At 43.0% G+C, this 21,144-nt stretch overlaps 1 protein-coding gene across 9 annotated transcripts in view; it reads left to right on the top strand.

The window, feature by feature from the left end:
* Nucleotides 1-21,144, top strand: part of TLN2 (talin 2) — a 474,792-nt gene that overhangs the window by 267,901 nt on the left and 185,747 nt on the right. For all 9 annotated transcript variants that reach the window (XM_074393531.1, XM_074393528.1, XM_039468905.2 and 6 more), the window contains 6 exons: nt 5,661-5,832; nt 8,583-8,680; nt 10,333-10,462; nt 11,775-11,927; nt 14,421-14,563; nt 16,249-16,376. In XM_074393531.1, the coding sequence (XP_074249632.1) occupies nt 5,697-5,832; nt 8,583-8,680; nt 10,333-10,462; nt 11,775-11,927; nt 14,421-14,563; nt 16,249-16,376 (788 nt within the window). In that variant the 5' untranslated portion in view covers nt 5,661-5,696. The remainder of the gene's footprint in view (nt 1-5,660; nt 5,833-8,582; nt 8,681-10,332; nt 10,463-11,774; nt 11,928-14,420; nt 14,564-16,248; nt 16,377-21,144) is intronic.

Here is a 21,144-nt window from a genome sequence, read left to right as displayed (position 1 = left end):
CTCTGCTGGAGCTGAACTTGTTTGTCCCGGGGTGACCCAGGGTGAGCCTGGGCAGCCTACGCTGTGGCCATCATCCTGGGCTGTTTACAGCTCTATGGGACTGAAAAGTGTGTATTCTAAAAGAATGTCAGGGTTTCACCACTGGTTCCATTGGCTCCACTTCCACAAGGGAAACTACAAAAGGGTTTTGTGTTGGTTCGGGCAACCTTTACACATACAGTGAGGGCAGAAACGGTCAGAGTGAGACAAGATTATGAAAAGAAACACAGGGCAGGTTTTATGAATTTATACTCAGTCTTTGAGCAAAAAAAAAAAAAAAAAAACAACAAGATTCAATAAGATAGCAGTCATTCAAATTGGGATAAAGGAGAAACGAACAATAATAAGATCATAAAATCGAAAAAGGGATTAGACTATAACAACACTGCAAGAAATTGAACACACATTTGGCTGTGAACTTCCATGCAGCCAAACTACAAAAGGAAACCTGATCAGCTCTCCTAGCCTCCGAGTCTGTACCATGAAAAGCGCAGAGAGGGGTTAGGGTACAGAAAAGTAGGGGCCAGGACTAATTATAGGCTGTGCTGCCGTGAAAACATCACCGTGGACAAGGAGCACAAATCTTAATTGAGATGCGTTGTCTGAGCTGCCTTATTTTCTCAGGGTTTTAGTGGAAGTATAGTTAAATTTCTCACAAGTATGGAAAATACACACTCACCTTTGGTCTACATTTCTAGGTTGCTATGTGTTGTAGTTCTATTTTCTTTTTTGTTGTTGCTGCTGCTGTTGTTGGTTTGTTTGTTTTTGAGACAGAGTCTTGCTGTCGCCCAGGCTGGAGTGCAGTGATGCGATCTCTGCTCACTGCCAACTTCTCCTTCCGGATTCCAGTGATTCTCCTGCCTCAGCCTCCCAGGTAGCTGGGATTACAGAGGCCCACTGCCACACCCGGCTAATTTTTGTATTTTTAGAGGATTTGGGGTTTCGCCATGTTGGCCAGGCTGGTCTTAAACTCCTGATCTCAGGTGATCCACCTGCCTCAGTCTCCCAAAGTGTTAGGATTACAGGTGTGAGCCATTGCACCCGGCCTTAATCCTACTTCTTTTTGCCAAAAGGTAAGTCATGGTACTTGATTCCAACAAGTTTCTATTTTTGCCAGCATCTCGTTTTGTTGTGAGTGGTGCTAGAAACAGCTCATGGCTGTGGTTCTTGTGGGATGGTGAATAAATCCCATGTACTTTGATTTCAGAGCTCATCTAGGTTTCCCTATGTCAGTGACCATCTTGCATGATAATCATTAAAATACCTTGTCTTTAAATATAATGGTGTAGATTACAAAGTATTGGCCTATTAAAGACATTCCTGGGAAGTCAGTCATTGGCCTTATCTTAAGCTTGGAAGAACTGAATCTCAATAAAGCGGAGCCAGAAGTGAGGCGGCGACACTGGGACCTTTTAGTCTTGGCCCCATGTGCAGTGCTCTGTAAGAAGAACTAATTTGGTTTCCATTATTATTATTAATTATTATTTTGGTGTATTGTGTTCCTGTCATGCTTTATTGCAATAGTTAGTTGTTTTAGGGTAAAAAAAAAAAAAAAAAGTTGAGGCCACAAGTCTCGTAGTGAACGTAGCGTTCCTTGTCTGTTGAACACCTACCCTGAACTACCCTCCATTTCATGCTCTGCCCCCTCGTGAGATGTAAGGATGAGGAGACTGTGGATCCAACAGGAATAGTTGGCCAAGTGTTCCATATCTATTATGAAGCTCCTTCTGTGGGAGCAGGCTACTTCCTACTCCCTGAAGGCAGCAGAGGGGAAGTGACAGGTCCAGAGGTCCAAAGTATCAGCAGGCCTGAAACTGAGCCTGCACTGCACTCTCCGTACCCAGGGTCCTTTCTGTGAACCTAGGCTTAGCCACTCGCCTTCTCTGCAGTAGACCCAGGGCACCCATGTGCACCTGGCGCAGAATAGAGCTTATGTATGGTGAGCAAGGGCACTTAGCTAGCCCCAGACTGTCTCTAGGACCATAATAAGGTGGAAACTATGTCTATGTAGATAACTTCCCTATGGAGTTTACAGCAACCATGTGATGTGCACCTTTGGATACAAAGTGTTAAAAGCATACATCTGAGCTACTTCCTGTTCCTCTGTTCCCTCCTAGCATACCTGCTTAGGAGACAAGTCCATCCATACCGGCTGTGCCACCTCTCTCTTCTATCTCTCTCCTGAACCTGCTACTCCACGCTCTGCCCCCCACCCCACAAGCTCTCCAATTTGCTGGATTCAATTGTGATGTCTCGGTTGCCTCCTGCCTGACCTGTGACCAGCAGTGATCCCAGTTGATCTCTCCCTTCTGTTTGATGTGCTTTCTCCTGGGTTCCACCCTCTGTCTATTCTCTTCCCTCACCTACTCCTGCGCCTCCTTTGCCAATTCCTTCTCCTCTTCCAATTCAGAATGTTGTCCCCAGGACTGAGTCGTTAGGTTTCCTCTCGCTCTCCCTCACTCCCTAGAGTCTTTCTAGCCCCTCCCATCCAGTTCTCTTGCCATCTTTGCGTTCAGTTCTCTATTCCACCTCTTCACTGATACCTCTGAAGAAACTCACCTCCAAATCTTTGTCCCCAGCAGGCTTTCTTAGTTGTTTTTGGACCGAGGTTTCCCTCATGTCCTCCTGTTTCTGCTTCTCTCCTTCCTGTCTGCTTCTCAGCTCACAGAGCCGCTCTCCTGTGCACGTGGTGGACCCGTCAGCCCCAGGCGCTTCGTCTTGCCCTGCAGGGTCCCTCTAATTCTGCTGCCCGTTTTAGCACTTTTTCTCTTTGCTCCCCTGTGTGTCTTCCGCTTCCTTCTGAGCTCCAGTATTAGGTCCTGCTGTTACATTTGGCTCTCAGGTCCATTTCCGGGCTCTGTCTTGCCTTGGATGGAATCTCTCTCGGCATAGTTAGGGGACCATTTATTTGCCCTTCAGAAAGCTCAGTTTTTAGCCTGGGAAGGGCAGACTTCACCCCGCAACACTTAAAACTTACTTTTTCCAGGGAACAGAAGATGTTAACCATCCCATCTTCTCTGATGCATCCCATGAACAGCATCCAGGACAGCATGGAGCTCTGCAGCTTTCCTCACTGACTCTTACTGCCAGTGAAGCTTATGGATTTTAGCAATTGTCACCAGCCCCCAGGGGATAGAGTAGCCCATGGAATGATCCGCATCGCAGCAAATTAGTCTGTTTATCTCTAGAGTTTAAGTTTTATTTCCCCCAACTGGGGAGCTGCTGGGTTAACTCGGTCTATAAAGAGAGGAGTAGGGAAAGCTTTTAGATATGACTTTAAAAGTCCTAGAGATCGAAGGTAGGCATTGCCAGATATTTTGAACCCCTCTGCTGTGTCAGCAGTCCATCCACTTCCTAGGCTGTAGTTAATTAATTCACTTTTAGGCAGATTCCCAGTGAACACTGTTATTGTTTATTGAGGAGTATATCCTGACATTTCTCAACTAAGGAATAGTTTCACAATTTTCATGGCCAAATTCATTCAGAATGCAAGCATGGGTCAGAATGACATTACAGTTGGACAGCCTAAAAGCTTGCTTTGTGAGACGTGTAAACCATACCCGAATTCGCCAGAGCATCTGTTGAAAAACATCTCCTGTGTCCAAGTGACCCAGCCACCTGTTGTTAGGAAGCCAGCAATCAAGCGTGCTGAGAAGCTGAGACCCTGGATCCACTGCTGCACTGTCTGGGCCTGAGCAGCCTGCTGTCCCCTCTGCCTTGTGGCCGTCTCATTGCCTCTTAGCACCTGCCTTCTTACGTGGGAGGAAGCTGGAGTCCAGTCTTGGTACTTGCAGGTTTGCTAATAAAACACAGGAAAGAGAGAGTGAGCTTGAAATGCCTATGGATTGATGTTATCTGGGCTGCTCTAAGATTCTATTAGCTAGTAACTAGAAAGGACCTTGTTTTGCTTGCTAGGATGATCCTCAGCTGGTTATGTCTGAGTTGGTTCTTCAGGCACAAAATAAAAAGCATTTGTGATACAGGTTTCTTTGTGTCTCTGCTGTGCCCAAGGGGTATATTTGATAGAGGCTGGCTTGGGTTAAATGAAGAGGGGACAGGTAAGTTTCTGGCCATGAAATAGAGCAGATACTGGACATAACTCCGTGAGCCACCAACTCAAAGGAAAAGCACTAAACTGTTGAACCTTTTTTTTTTTTTTTTTTTTTTTTTTTTTTTAAGATAGAATCTTGCTCTGTTACCCAGGCTGGAATGCAGTGGTGCAATCTTGGCTCACTGAAACCTCCATCTCCCGGGTTCAAGCTGTTCTCCTGCCTTAGCCTCCTAAGTAGCTGGGATTACAGGTACCTGCTGTCATGCCTGGCTAATTTTTGTATTTTTGTAGACATGGTTTCACCACGTTGGCCAGGCTGGTCTTGAACTCCTGACTGCAGGTGATCCGCCTACCTCGGCCTCCCAAAGTGCTGGGATTACAGGTGTGACCCGCCATGCCCAGCTAAATTTATATTTTTAAAAGAAAGTATTTATGAATTAATTCAAACTTAGCCTAAACTTTTCTTTTTGAGACATAGTCTGTCTCACGCTGTTGCCCAGACTAGAGTGTGAAGTGGCACAATCTCAGCTCACTGCAACCACCGTCTCCTGGATTCAAGTGATTCTCCTGCCTCAGCCTCCTGAGTAGCTGGGATTACAGGTGCATGCCACCATGCCAGGCTATATTTTTATATTTTTAATAGAGATGGGTTTCACCATGTTGGGCAGGCTGGTCTCAAACTCCTGACCTCAGGTGTTCCACCTGGCTCAGCCTTTCAAAGTGCTGGGATTACAGGTGTGAGCCACTGCACCCGGCCATCTGTGTATTTTCTAAAACTATTGAACTGCACAAGAAACAAAATAGCTCCATAGTTTGTCTAAACCAAATTAGAGTTGAGTTGGCATTTTATTCCCTTTGAGACCCCAATCACGTGAAGCTGCTTGGTCCCTTTGGATTTAATATTAGCCTCTCTGGCCTCACGTTGATATCCCCTTGGGATTCTATTTTAGGCACTGTGCAGGCCCAATATCATTATGGCCACTTTATTTGGGAAAAAACTGAGACAGAGTGGCCAAAGTTACTTTCTCAGATTGAGACAGGCTCTTAGTGATGGAGCTGGGCCCGGAAGCCAAGGCTTCTGGTAGGTGTGTGGTGGAGTTCTTGTGCCAAGAGGAGCATTTGAGAGGGCTTCCCTGATTTTTCTGTGTACCCAGGAGCTGAGGGGACCCAGGGAACTGAGGCTGTCTTTATGACCCGGTCAAAGGCGCCCAAGACTCTCTGCCTCTTGCACTGGGGACATTAACCCGGAAATTGCACTCCCGGGACCTTCTGTCAGAAACTCCAAGGGACTAGTCAGAGGGAGGGGCAGTGAACATCTGGAGCTCCCTCCTTTCCAGGAGTTCTGCTTGTCACCCTCTAGTAATAACTCTTAGCCAATATGCTGCTATTATCCTCCTTTAAATTTTTCAAAATTGAGTTTTAAAATTTGTTTTGTACATAAAGTACTCTTTTTGTTTACTGTTTTATTCCCTTTCCATGTTTAAAGTCGATTTTAAAGCCCAGTGTTTTTTTCCCCCCAAAACAAATTATTATCATGAATGTCACGGTTTGTCTCTTTGTGTTTTTTCAGACATTGTAAGTGAGACTGTCCACATCATTTAGGAAAATGGTAGCCCTGTCCTTAAAGATTTGTGTCCGCCACTGCAACGTGGTGAAGACCATGCAGTTTGAACCATCTACAGCTGTGTATGATGCATGTCGAGTCATTCGGGAACGGGTACCTGAGGCACAAACTGGGCAAGGTAAGGTCATGGGTTATTTACTGGCTTCTTAAAATGTGTTTGCATGTTTTTCACTTATTTGCTAAAGAGACAGAGGCTCCAAGTGGTACACAAGCCTACTGGCGCGTATATTTCAAGTGAATTATCTTCTTAGATCAGTAACTGCCTACTTCCTATGTGAGACTCGTGATGACAATGACCATGTCCACCCCTGAGTCATCGCTGTCGCTGTACCCAGCAGCTTGACCCTCCCATACATTAGGATTGGGCTCTGCAGCTTACAGATCACCTTCTCATGTATCATCTCATTGTCCCAAGAAAAGTACAAATGAAGCTGCCCTAACAGTATTGGCGGTATACATCCTAAGCCCTGTTTCCATGAACGCTTTCCACTGCCAGTGGAATCCAGGGCAGGTATTACATTTCAAATTGTTTTGCAGGGACATTATGAATTTTATCTCAAATCTTTAAAAAAAGACTTTTGTGAGATATGTTTTGTTTTAAGTTTGGCTGAATCACTCATGCCCATTAATCTGAATTTAACCAAAAGGTACTTGTGCCATTCTATTTTCCCCTTCCCTTTGTCTTCTATGTGTCTTTCCATTATTTAGTGTTTATTTGACAGGCAGTTGAGAAATTAGGTCCCTTCCAAATCAATAAATCTTAAGTGTGAACACGGGATAAAACTTATCTTAAAAATGAAAAGAGTAGGCCAAGCATGGTAGTTCACACCTGTCATCCAAGCAGTTTGTGAGGCCAAGGCGGGAAGATCACTTGAGCCTGGGAGTTAGAGACCAGTCTAGGCACCAAGGTGAAACTCTCTCTGTACTAAAGTCTGAAACATGAGCTGAGTGTGGTGGTATGTGCCTGTAGTCTCAGCTATTGGGGAAGTTGAGGTGGGAAAGTAACTTCAACCCAGGAGTTGACGGCTGCAGTGAGCCGTGATGTAGCCACTGCACTCCAGCCTCGCTGACGGAGCGAGACCCAGACTCAGAAAAGGAAGAATAAAAATCAAACATCACAACAAGGGTAATTATAAATACACAAAGATCTTGAAAAGATCTGCTTTTCATAAAATTCTTTTTGGTCTAAAACATATTGTTATTAGTGTTATTTTTTGAGACAGTATCTTGCTCTGTCACTGAGGCTGGAGTGCAGTGGCCCCATCAGACTTCACTGTAGCCGCATCTCAGCTTCCTGAACAGCTAGGACTACACATACACATGCCACCACACCCGGCTAATTTTTGTAGACTACAAAAAATGTGAGGGAATTTGAAGACAACCATGAAGGAGTCTGAGAACAGACTATCTTTAGATTTTTACGATTTTTTTTTCTTTTCAGTATTTTACAGTTGTCTCAGCTCTATGTCATTTAATACATTTTATAACTATTTTTTTTTTCTTTGAGACACAGTCTCACTCTGTCACCCAGGCTGGAGTTCAGTGGCATAATCTCAGTTCACTGCAACCTCCACCTCCTGGGTTCAAGCGATTCTCCTGCCTCAGCCTCTCGAGTAGCTGGCATTACAGGCACCTGCCACCATGGCCGGCTTTTTTTTTTTTTTTGAGACAGTTTTGCTCTTGCTGTCCAGGCTTGAGTGCAGTGGTGTGATCGTGGCTCACTGCAACCTCTGCCTCCCAGGTTCAAGTGATTCTCCTGCCTCAGCCTCCTGAGTAGCTGGGATTACAGGCACGAGCCACTACACCTAGCTAATACTGCCTTTTTAGTAGAGATGGGGTTTCACCATGTTGCCCAGCCTGGTCTGAAACTCCTGTGCTCAGCTGATCCACCCGCCTCAGCCTCCCAAAGTGCTGGGATTACAGGCATGAGCCACCATGCCCCCTGGCCATTAAAACATTATTTACGTTATTAATAATACTGTGTTGTTGCTAGATTACCCAGAAATAAGATTTGCTACATTCCTAACCTTACTCTGTTTGGTTGTTCAGTCATTTCTGGTGTCTTTACTTTTCTATTCCCTTTTTCTGTTGTTTTTCTTTCAGATTTTTTTCTTTTCGTGGTGGGTAAGGAGCTTGATTGCTATGTAGTGCGGGTGAAGTTGCTTTTCTAAGAAATAGCAGGAGCTCTTACCCTCATCTGGGGCTCTGAAAAGAAACAGAAATTTTGAGGGAAGAAATGGTACTGCTCCTCTCCTCCCATCTCTCCCCCAGCCTCATATTTTTTATGTCGGATTAAGGAGTTCCTGCAGAGAAAACCAAATTTGATTGTGTGCCTTTTACATAACTTGGTTGTAGTAAGGGGCAGAGGCCTCATCTCACAAGGAACTCCTGCCTCTCTTTTAGACTGCTCAGTTGGAATGATGGAGGGGTCATTTGAGACATAAAGGCTTCATTTGTCCCCATTTGCCTGAGTGGACTTGGGCATAGGTGGTCACTCCTTAGTTTCTTCACTGCTGTCTTGTTATTCTCCATGGGATGTTGGTCTGGTTTTTATAGCAAGGGATGGAGAACAAGCTCAAATTCAGTTAGAAAGAAATTTAGACTGCTTCTAAATTTTCCTACATTTTAGGCACAACTGCAGCCCACTGGTTTTAGGCAACACGGACCTTGTTTGGAGGCGTTGCTTCTGCAACTCAGCTCTTACTCCTTCAGATCTCCTGCAGCCCCGGTGGCTGCTTGTGTCGTCAAAACGAAACGTTTCTGTCTGGTGAAGGAGAACACCCACATCCTTGCCGAGTCAGCAGGCTCAAGGCCTGGAAGTCAGTGATGACTTCATCACCACTTTGCCTTCTATTTTTCATATTCCAGCTTCTGACTATGGACTGTTCCTTTCGGATGAAGACCCCAGGAAAGGGATTTGGCTGGAAGCGGGCAGAACTCTGGATTACTACATGTTGCGGAATGGGGTATGCCGCTGATCCCAGTTTGGTTTTCTCATCTCTTTGTCCCTGGGCCTTCCATAGAAGCCAACATGATTATGCTATTTTGATTCAAGGGCATCTTATGAAGAGTTCGATGCATTGTACTTTGTAAGGGCTATTCGGGTGTTGATAGAAAATGTCAGATACCCAAATTCTTGAGATTCCATAGAAGGATTGAAGCAGTTCAGGGTTAGTATTTTAAGTACTTTCTACTTGTCATTGTTGGAATTGGAAATTGTGAGATAAGATACAGCATCTTAACTGTAAGTATGTAAGAGATATTCCTGTGCCTGGTGATGGGAATTAAGATGAGAGAGAAAACCAAGTGTAACCCTAATGGTAGTTAGAGAGTGAATATTAGTGTTTTGGTTTTGAAAAACAAACTTCTCTTTGAGATGTGAGTTTAATAATCATCAGCAGTAGTAACAGCAACAACAAAAATGGTTGTGTTATGGAAGTAGGGGGAGGTGATGAGTAGAAACGTATTAAACATTTTATTCAGCTTAACCTCCAAGATACCGGGTTTTGGTATGTAGGATGGAGTGGACCCATTGCACTGATGGGTATTCCATAAAGTAAGAGTGAAATATGTGATGCTAATCAATTTGAATAGGAAATTAATAGTTTAGTTTTAGGAAGTTCATAGTTCTAGTTTTCAGAAGTGTAGTAAACAAGTTACTTAAAAAAAAAAAAACCCCAAACATATCACCCCAGTTGGTCTTGTCATTATCGTATTTCAACGCATTCTTTCGAAAATTGTTACTACTGTGATATGCCACTAGTGCGAGGAATGATGAGGATGCTATTTATGTCTTTCATTATTTATAATATATAAGGTAAAATGTATTAATAGTAAAAATTAAACACATTTTCATAAGCAGATAATAAAGACATATAGATAGTAAAAGTTGCTTTATGACAGTGTTGAAAGATAATTGGAGACACACACTGCTGTCCTTTTAAAAGCTAAAGAAGGCCGGGCACGGTGGCTCAAGCCTGTAATCCCAGCACTTTGGGAGGCTGAGGCGGGTGGATCACGAGGTCAAGAGATCGAGACCATCCTGGTCAACATGGTGAAACCCCGTCTCTACTAAAGGTGCAAAAAATTAGCTGGGCATGGTGGTGCGTGCCTGTAATCCCAGCTACTCCGGAGGCTGAGGCAGGAGAATTGCCTGAACCCAGGAGGCAGAGGTTGAGGTGAGCCGAGATCGCGCCATTGCACTCCAGCCTGGGTAACAAGAGTGAAACTCCGTCTCAAAAAAAAAAAAAAAAAACGGCAAAGAATCACCTCCCTCTGCTAATTCTCCCTAGAGCAGATCCTTCCCAGACTTTCAGGAGGTCATACGCTACTTACAGTTCACCAAAAATTGTTTTCAGTAATTTTGAGGCATTAAGTATGAGTTCTTTGGGTACAGTTTCACTATCAGATTTTTAAGGCATCTTTATGAAAGCAGTTATTCTGTATTCTCATAGTGGCAATAATCCCCTGAATGCTTAGGAAGGTCTTCAAAGATGTTTTAGAAGGACGAGGAAATCAGAGTCTACTGTGATTTTTTTTTTTTTTTTTAAAGAAAAGTATTCAGTTTGTTACCTGTTTTCCCCCACAGTGTGAAATATGTGTGTGGTTTGTGCTCTAGGATATTTTGGAATATAAAAAGAAACAGAGACCTCAGAAAATCCGAATGCTGGATGGGTCGGTGAAGACGGTGATGGTGGATGATTCCAAGACTGTGGGGGAGCTCCTGGTCACTATTTGTAGCAGAATAGGTGAGCATTCATACACCTTCATGATAACTTTTGCTTGGTTTTTAATTTTAGGCCTCCTCTTTTTTCCTCTCTAGGCAATTGTGAATGTGTCTTAACTCAGCGAATTCTGCCCAATCCCCAGAGGGTGTGTCCGTTCTCCTAACTTGCCAATCTATGAAACGTTGGGACTACTCACTAAGACCCTTGAGAGCTGTCATTTCCCTCTCCAAAACTAGGAGATTTTCAAATGGAAAGTCATGTGTAGTTCAGCCTTCTGCCTACTGCCGCCTTCTGTTCTGTATGAGCACTAGAGATGTTCATTGTCTCCTTGAGGACTCACAGTGACCGCCCTTAGGATTGATTATTAGATAGTTTTTCTTCTTGTGGCTTCTCTTAGTCTCCCCAGAGAACAAGTCTGCCTCCTTTCTAATGAAGTCCTTCAAATATTTAAAGAAAGTAGACTTGCCTATCTTAGTTTTCTCTTCATGCAAAGGCAGCCCAGTTCCTTCAGACACTTCTTGTTTGACCCTGTCTTGCCTTTTTCTGCATGACCTCCTCTGTGGCAGCGTTTCTCAAACTTTATTATAAATGAGATAATTGAATGTGATTTAAGTTTTACTGTAAGTGTGACTTCTTTGGATATGATTTCACTATTAGATTTTATTTTATTTTTTTTGGGAGGTGGAGTCTCGCTCTTGTTGCCCAGGCTGGAGTGCAGTGCTGCAATCTCGGCTCACTGCAACCTCTGCCTCCCGGGTTCAAGTGATTGTCCTGCCTCAGCCTCCCGAGTAGCTGGGATTACAAGCACGCGCCACCTCACCTGGCTAATTTTGTATTTTAAGTAGAGACAGGGTTTCTACATGTTGGTCCGGCTGGTCTCAAACTTCCGACCTCAGGCGACCCACCCAACTCAGCCTCCCAAAGTGCTGGGATTAGATTTTTAATGTATTAGATTTTTAAGAAACCTTTATGAAAGCAATTCCTTAGCACTGGAGATTCTGTATTATTGTAATGACAACCTTGTGAAAACGTAGGAGGTTTTCAAAGACATTTTGGAACAAAGACGCAATCAGAGTCTGATTTTTACAAATTTGTTTTTGAAAGAAAAATGTCCAAGTTCGTTACCTGTTGTTTTCCCTCACAGTGTGACTATGACTTAAGGAGCTGAAGCACCTTCATTTGATCTGATATGGCTGCCTCCCTGGCCCTCACATTAGTAAGGCCGTTTCTGGTTCTTTGCCACCAGGAACTCCTTGGAATATCACAGGCCTTAGGTTAAAAAGAGGTTGATAACAATTTAATTTACAATTATAACCTAATTTCTAATTTTTAGGAATAACAAATTATGAAGAATACTCCTTAATCCAAGAAACTATTGAAGAAAAGAAAGAGGAAGGGACGGGTACGCTGAAAAAAGACAGGACATTGTTACGAGATGAGAGGAAAATGGAGAAGTTGAAGGCTAAGCTGCACACAGATGATGACCGTAAGTGTTTGCAGAGGAAGCGTGTTGCAGACACACAGGCGTTGCCAAGCCTCACTTCTTTACACCATCCGTATGACCCAGGGCAGGGTTTTTGGTTTTTGTTTTTAAAACTCTATTTAAAAAAATGTAGGCTGGGTGCAGTGGCTCACGCCTATAATCCCAGTACTTTGGGAGCCCGAGGCGGGTGGATTACCTGAGGGTCAGGAGTTTGAGACCAGGCTGACTAACACGGTGAAACCCCATCTCTACTGAAAATACAGAAAAAATTAGCCAGGCATGGTTGCAGGCACCTGTAATCCCAGCTACTTGGGAGGCTGAGGCAGGAGAATCACTTGAACCTGGGAGGTGGAGGTTGCAGTGAGCTGAGATCATGCCATTGCATTCCAGCCTGGGTGTCAGAGTGAGACTCTGTCTCAATAAATACATAAATAAATTTTTTAAAAAGTAACTGTAATATTTCACATCTAAAGACATGTCTTAATATCAGTTATACCAATCATGTTCATATTTTCTCCATTATTGTCTAAAAATTTTTTAGTAGTTTGAACTAGGATCTAAATAAGGTTGAACACATTAATTAATTTAGTGAATTAATTTGTTTTACTAAATCTCTTTCCATCTCTCTTTTCTTAAAATTGACTAATACTAATGATGTATATTTATGAGATGCAGTGTGACATATCTATGTAGACGTTGAAGGATTCAATCAAGATAATTAACATACCTATCACCCCACCAATTTATCTTTTTTTGTGGTAAGACTGTTAAAAATCTATTATATTAGCATTTTAAAAATATGTAATACATTATTATTAACTGATCACTACTCAGTGTGGTAGTTCATGTCTTTTTTTGTGTGTAGTTTTTGTTTATGTGAAGGAACCAGATTATTAGTTGTACAGCATTTCCTACAGTCTGGATTTTCTTCATCACATACCTGTGGTGTCATTTAACATGTTCCTCTGCCCCTTTTAATTCCTGAGATCTGGAGGCTTGAATAGATTCAAGTGTTTGTATTTATTTTAGTAAAGATGCTTTCTTCAGTCGTGGTATGTATGTCTATCAGGAAGTTGTTTCTTGTTTTCTCTTTTGAGGGGATGTTTAACATCCATCAGTGACCATTGCCTAGACCCATTATTTCCTTAGGGGTTAAAAATAGTAATAGAAAGGTGGGTACAGTGGCTTATGCCTGTAATTCTAGCACTTTGGGAGGCCGAGGTGGGTGGATCACTTGATGTCAGGAGTTTGAGACCAGTCTGGCCAGCATAGTGAAACCCTGTCTCTACTTAATAATACAAAGATTAGCCAGATGTGGTGGCACGCGCCTGTCATCCCAGCTACTTGGGAGGCTGAGGCAGGAGAATCACTTGAACCTGGGAGGCAGAGGTTGCAGTGAACTGAGATTGCGACACTGCACACTAGCCTGGGAGACAGAGTAAGACTCTGTCAAAAAAAAAAAAAAAGTAATAGAGTTCTATTATTGGAAAGTCATTTTCTACAGCTGCACAGTTAATATGTGGAAAAACCAGCATGTAACCCCATGTGTCCCTAAAGCCCATGCTGTTTGCACCTTGCTGCCTGACCTTCCACTGAAAGGGTCTTAATTTATTACCCAGTCCACCTGGACTTCTGGCCTCTTTCATTGTCTTTGTTCTTGCGGCTGCATCGCGATGACATCATTATTGCCATTGTGTTTATTGATCTTCTGTGAGGCTCTTGTTTCCTCTGACCCTTTCTGTATTTTTTATTCTTTCTGCCTAATTTGTTCTGCTGTTATATACTTCCTTCCAAGAGACTTTAGTAGAAAAATCCCAAGGATGAATTATTATGTGCAAGATACTCTCCCAGGTACTGTGGGAGATGTGGGAGACACGTTTTGTGTGCTCAGGTTGCTTATAATCTAGAGACTCTGGTGATAAGGACTTCACCCACAGTGTGTTTTAAGCCCAGAGAGGAGTGTTGGAGTGAGAGCTGTGAAAGTGTAGAGGGGAGTGATGGATTCCTGTGCACACAGATGTGAGGACAGAGTTCTCAGAATGGCTGAGATAAAGCTGGTCCATAGCATGGTTCTGCCTCCCCACTTTAGTGCTGTCCCCTTCCACTCCCTCTATACTTTGATTTTCTTTCTCATTACTACTTGAGGTCAGAGGTAACTTGTTATGCTTAGAGCCTCTAAATCACATTACCAGCTGAGGCTGGAGTATCCGCCCTCCACCCCGCCACCAGAGAGGCAGCATATTATAAATTCAGTGTAGTGCTTTAGCTAACTTTAGGAATGGCTGGGAATTTTCTCCCTCATTTCCATTTTGGCTGGTCATTTGGTAGATGTGAAATTATTTTGCATAGCTGAAAAACTACAGTTCTAAGATAAGAAGTAACTATAACTAAATATCAGAGTTATAGAAGTCTACGTCACACTGCTCTTTTGGTAAATCCCCTTTAATGAAGAGGAAAAATAAACACAGTTCTCTTATATGTCTTGTTGTGTTGCAGTAAATTGGCTAGATCACAGCCGAACGTTCAGAGAACAAGGAGTAGATGAAAACGAAACGTTGCTGCTTAGACGGAAGTTCTTTTACTCTGATCAGAATGTAGATTCGAGAGACCCTGTGCAGCTGAACTTGCTTTATGTTCAGGTACAGTATTTACTGCTCAGACACTGAGGTTGATGAGACTGCAGGAAGCTCCCGGCTGTATCTTGTGGCGAGTTGGAGGGTGGCACTGGCTTCTGCCACGTTTATGGCGTCATTCCCAGCAGGCGCTGCTCGTGGGTCCCACGTGTTTGATTGTGGTGCAGGTTGATAGTCTTCTTGAGCAGCTGACCATTTGGAGTAGGGCCTCCCTATGGCTTCCCAGATTGTCACCTGGTAGCCAACACTGTCCCTCTCTGCTGGACTTTGAGAGACAGTTACATTTCACTTAACTGGCTTACCATTTCCAATGCAGTAAAAGCCTTAGCCAGCATCGTAGAATGCAAGAGAATATTGGTCAGAAAATCAGGCCTTCTCATTAACTGGAAGGAAGATATTCTCTTAATAACCTTTCATGCCTTTACCCTTACCAGTTGTTTAAACAGACAAGTCATTTAACATGTCTGAGTTGCCCTTTCCCAGTCTGCAAGATGTGGCCTTTGCCCTAGATTGTCCCCAAAGTTTCTTGTGGCTCCAGGAAAACATCCTCCATCTTTGTCCTCTCCTACCAGCTTCCTTTCTTCCTTTCCTTCCCTCTCTCCCTTTCCTCTCCTGTTTATCCGTCTATCTGCCCATAGAAATAATATAGGGGTTGGCAGACTATAGTCATGCTTTTTGCCTGTATTTGCAAATAAAGTTTTATTGAAACACAACTTACCTATTCAAGTATCATATATTGATAGATTCCCTTGAGGGTTATATAATTGTTACACATACCTTCTGTGGCTCTTCTCAAATTCAGTGACAGAACTCAGTAGTTGTGACAGAGACTGTGTGGCCCACAAGCTTTGAAATGTTTACTGTTTGTCCTTTTAGAGAACTTTCCTGACCCCTGAGTTAGTGGATGGGAGGATGGCACGGAAAGAGGGCTGAGAGCAAAGAGGTGGGAAAGCCAAAAGGAGAGAGATAGCAGGGCTGCAAAAAGATGCTTGTTGGCTTAAGCCTCAGAGCAGCAGCTGAGTGTCCATCTTAGGGCAGCGTGGGGTCATTTAACTAGACAAAGGAAAGGCAGAAGGAAGACGGGGGAAAGCAGTGATGGATGGAGAACTGGGAGGAGGAGGTCAGACCCAGCAAGCTCCTCATGTTAAGATGCATTCGCCTGTCATTTCCCCTGCCTGTCTTGAGTATTGAGTTCCTGTCTGTGTGTGTGTATGTACATATCGCCTTTCTTTCTCTCCTATTACACTGGTCTTTATCTGGGGATGGGGATCAGGTTGATTTTACCTCTAGATATTTTGCTGCTAGCTTTGTGATTTAGGATTGTAAAAAGTACACTGTATTTGTCTTTTGGCCTCTTTGAAGCTGATCATTTTTTATGAATGTCCTTGGCGTCTTTTGCTTTTTATAAGCACTCTGCCTTTCTGGATGGTCGTCAAACTTTGCTTTTGCCATAGAGAACACCTCTAATGTTTTCCATTTACAGGCCGTTTTGGACAGAGGATTGTTTTTCTTTTGCCTTAGTTTTCTCCCATGAGGTGATCATCCACTGTGTCCTGCACACGTCACCATGGGTCGGCTGGCATTGTCCCCTGCTCCACAGAGAGTGTGTGCTGGGCCATGGGAATGTGTTGATCCAGAGAATGTGTCCTTCCCCCAAGCCTCTGATGCTTTTCCTTCCTCTTGTGTTTCAGGCTCGGGATGACATCCTGAACGGCTCTCACCCTGTCTCCTTCGAGAAAGCTTGTGAGTTTGGTGGATTTCAAGCCCAGATACAGTTTGGACCTCATGTAGAACATAAACACAAACCTGGATTCTTAGAGTAAATGACATTTTGTGTCTCTTTTTTTCTCTTTTCTCCCCCCTTCTTTTCCTTTCACCTGTTTGTTTTTGAGCGAGGTATCTAAGATCATACCCGGATTTCAGTCAGTTGTGAGAATGATAGCTCTTTGTCAATCAGGTAGACGACTAAATTTGCAGATTTTGGGAAAAGCAAGAGAAATTCAGAAGTTTTTCTTGCTGAATAGAAATTCAGTGATCTGGGTCCTCCTCCACCCCATTTTTTTCCTTCTACTTTCTCTCAGTGCAAAGGAAAGTTTAAAAAAAAAAATCCACTCCAGAGAGTCTCCTGTGGTCACTGTCATGCTTTACGTAGAGTGCAGCCTGTAGGAGGTTTGGAAGTGGGGCCATGGAGTGAACGCCAGCGGGGGATGGGAGGACAGGAGCTTTCCTGTAGGATGTGCCAGTCAGCATGAAATGTGTCCAGGAGGCCATTCATTGTATTGTGCATTCAGTGTATTGTGGGGCGAATATAACGGACAGGCTGCTTTGGCCCTTGACCCCACTTTTACTTTGGTGGAAAGTCATTGGGACCAGAATATGGTTTTGTGTGAGAAGAAAACTTCACTTGTCTTCTGGTGGCAGAGAATGCCTGGCCAATATGCTGTTTGGTCTGGACTGATTTGTTACCCCCGAAAAAGCAAAACTCTGCCTCGGGTGAGTGAATCCCAGGGAGCCTTTATAGGGTGATGGTGTGTCCTGCAGTGCGCCGCACATTGTGAGCCTGGGCTGTGGATGGCTCTGAGCAGTTCCTACCACCTGCTTTGTTCTGTATTCTCCAAATGAGTCAGATGGCTGGTGGTCCTCAGGGCCCGTTTTTACCCCACTAGGCTGGCTTCCTTCCTCAGGAGCCTTGGGAAGCTTGCCTTTGTGTTGAGCCACCTCTCGAAGGCCGGGTGCACAAGTTCCTTTAGCAGTTTCCACCACATTCCCACCTTCTAACCTCTCAGCTGGTCCCTCATATAAAACTGATGTTAGCAGCCTGAGGATTATGGCCACGGATATTGAGGAATAAACACCAAGAGCTAGTGAGGCGTTGGAGGAAGCAAAATTTTGTTTCTGTTTCTAGAGTGACTGGTGACCAATAGAAAATAGAGGGAAGACCGATGAATCCAAACAATGGAAATATTACGTTGACCTGTTTGTAGGCTTTTGTAGCTGTGATTCTGTGTCTTCCTGGTTGGAAGGAGATCCAAATGTAGCCATTCACTGGGTTCCTGTATTGATGATGATGCCACCCTGGTCATTTTATTTGCTAACTTTCTCTGTGGCCCTGGGCAGCTAGTTCTCAGGACTCCCATGTGAATTGAGAACATGCTATTCTATTTGATAGATATGGAAGGAGCAGGAGAGAGAGAAGCGGCTTATTCGCAGTTACTTAAAGAGGTTATCTGCAAATAGCTTCTGACTTGTGATGCTGGGCTCTCATTTTCAAAGGCATCCCTACTGTCAGTGAAAGGCAAAGTTGCCCCTTTCCCCAGGCTCCCACTATGCAGCAAAGGTGCTTAAAAATGGGATTACAAGGTGCTTCTGTGTATTTCCGAGTACTGTAGATTGTACCAGCCACATCATCGTGACTGTTACCTTACAGCTGACTGCCTGTGTCAACATTACAAACTAGTATCAATAATACTAGTGTTGGTCTTAAAATTATGTACTGCAGTTTCTGGTCCTGTTGAATGCTACACACTCACACTCCAGCAACAGTATTCTTCTCTTAATAATCTGAGACAGAAAAAGTTAAGCAATTGCACCGAGTTCATTTCCTTTTTTCTAAGATTATTATATGAAGTTTATGCCTGCAGTGCTACCTATTTCGTTATTCAGATTCCAAATTAAAATAAGGTGGTTATGCCTGGTGGCAATTATTTTTCCTTATGAATTTGATTTACTTTTTAATTAGACCAAATCTTGTCTAGGTAATGAGGCATTTTTATTTAATGTGGATATTTAATTATGTACATTATTGCTCATACCATGCAGGTAAAACTTCTTGAGGATTTAAGTTCCTTCTTAATTAAAACAAAAGAGTGAGGCCATGTTTTGCTGATTTGCAAGTTAGATAGTCAGATCTCGTTTTTGCCTGGGCTGATCCTGGTGACTGGCTGGGCTCTCTTTTACAGCCTTTATATCTTTTCCAATCTAGCATTCATATGTGCAGTCTGCTTCAACAATTTAGGGTTTTAAAAGAATAATGAGAAGGTTGGACTTGTGACAGCCAGGCTGAAGATGCAGCCCATAGAAATATCGGTTACACAGTTTCTGAGGCGAATACATAGGGATGTGAACAAGAGCAAAATCTTTTAATTTTTTGGTAATTTACTCAGCATTTTTGCTCAGAGTCACAATATGGACTGACTTCCTTCCTTCCTTCCTTCGTTCCTTTCTTCTTTCCCTCCCTCCCTCCTTCCCTCCCTCCCTCCCTCCCTCCCTCCTTCCCTCCCTCTTTTCTCCTCTCCCCTCTCCCCTCTCCTCTCTGCCCTCTGCCCTCTGCCCTCTGCCCTCTGCCCTCTCCCCTCTCCCCTCTCCCCTCTCTCCTCTGCCCTCTGCCCTCTCCCCTCTCCCCTCTCCCCTCTGCTCTCTGCCCTCTGCCCTCTCCCCTCTGCCCTCTCTGTCTCCTCTCTCCTCTCTCTTTGTCCGATAGAGTTTTGCTCTTGTTGCACAGGCTGGAGTGCAGTGGTGTGATCTCAGTTCGCTGCAACCTCCACCTCCCGGGTTCAAGCAATTCTCCTGCCTCAGCCTTCCCGAGTAGCTGGGATTATAGATGCATGCCACCACACCCAGCTAATTTAATATTTTTAGTAGAAACAGGTTTCTCCATGTTGGTCAGACTGGTCTCGAACTCCCAACCTCAGGGAATTTGCCCACCTCGGCCTCCTAAAGTGCTGGGATTACAGGCATGAGCCGTTGTGCCCAGCCACAATATGGACATTTTTATGAGATTTGCTTTCAGCTTTCTTCAGACTCTCCAGTGATTTCTGGATTTGGTATTTTAGTGAAGGTACTCATTTAGAAAAATGAAAATCATCAGAGCCTAAAAGATTTTCAGAGTTTTCAGGGATTTAAAGGTTCTTTAATATATCCATCTCCTCTGTCGATGGGGAAAATAAGTGCTAGAGAGAGACAGAGACAGAGCACAGAACAGTCAAGTCTGACAAGCCAGAAGAAAGCTAGATCTCCCAGACTGAGTCTGATGTGCTTTACCTTCATGACGGCTTTCCTCAGGTCACCTTCAGAGGGTCCTAAGAAGGGATGTTTTATTGGTGCATGAAGTAAAAACAACACATAATCTAGTAATCAGGTATTTGCTTTATGATTTTCTGTGATCAGAAAATGCTTGCAGAAAATATGGCATGTGATGTGGATTTTCGTACAAGTGTGTGGGGTTCATGTGAAATTTTGCTACCTATATGTGAGCCTGGTGTTGTTCTTTAACTCATTGAGGACTTACTTGCATATGCGTTTTATTGTGCCAGGTATAGGGAAGATACAAGGGAGATACTGTATACTAAGTCCTTGCTTTTGTGAATCTGCAGTCTGTGTGGCACATAAATATATGAAATGGTTATTATGCAGAACCAAAACTTGGCTCTGATCATTTTAACAAAGTCCAACCTTTTAACTATGTTTTAAGTGCAGGATGGTCTATTTAGGAAGGTGAAAGTTTATTCAGGAAGTTGAAAGTTTATTCAGGAAGTTGAAAGTTGCAGTGCAGGCTGTGGGGACCTGCTATGGATTGTTTCTAGAAAGGTGGGAAGAGTATCATACAAGAAGCAATGTTGATTAAAGAAATTGACAAAGTAGAAGGTAAATCTAAAGAAGAATTAACTCTTAAAATAACAATAACAAAATATATTATAATAACAACTAATGTCTAGACCCTTAAAAACACTGTGGAAAACTTTAAGAAGTGGGTGGTCAGAATAAAAGCCGGCTGTCTACTGTATTTTATTGGAGAATATAAGAGTTACTGGTAAACTTCAGATCTTAAATCAAGTATACATGATGAAATTGAAGGTGACTTGGTGACCGATACGAATGTTCAGTATACAATTTTTTTAGCATTGTGTCGCGTTTGGAATTTTTCGTAATAAAATTGTTGGGAAAGAAGTAAAGATAGCCTAAGAGAATAGACAGACTGTATATAGAAACAATGAAAGAAACCAGACTTTACAAGTTCTTTAATAAAATTTTACTTACTGGTCAAAACAAACAAGAAGAAATAATCTGTGTAGCTTTCAAACCAGTGGGGGTAGGAGGGAAGCAATGGAGACAGCTTGACCATTAAAATAGGAGTTGTGCAGGGTGGCTTGTGGAAACAAGGTGAAAAGTTATGAATTAGATATGGTAATAAACACTTTTAAATATATTAGGCATCATACCAAATATAAGTAAATGAAATGCAACAATTAATAAACAGAGATTCTCATTGAGTGGAATTATTTTTAAAGTCCAGGTCTGTACTGTTTCTAAAAGTCACAGTTTTAGACAAAGAACAGAGAGAATAACAGAAAAGTTTAAATGCATTGAAACTGATAACACCAGGAAATTCCTCCTTAAATCAAAGCTGGACCAGGTACATTTGGTGTTACACAAAGTAGACTCTGAGGCAAACAAAGCATAAGTCAAGATAGAGAAGATTATAAAGATAGAAGGACTAATTTATCAGGATACTAAATAATCGTGAACCTGTAAATGTGCTTAACATTGTATTAAATGGATATATAGGAAAAAGACTATATTACAAAAAC

This window comes from Saimiri boliviensis, chromosome 2 (genome assembly GCF_048565385.1).
Source record: "Saimiri boliviensis isolate mSaiBol1 chromosome 2, mSaiBol1.pri, whole genome shotgun sequence".
Lineage (NCBI taxonomy): Eukaryota > Metazoa > Chordata > Mammalia > Primates > Cebidae > Saimiri > Saimiri boliviensis.
The sequence above is the reverse complement of the archived record's forward strand: the minus strand, read 5'-3'. Positions and strand labels throughout refer to the sequence as shown.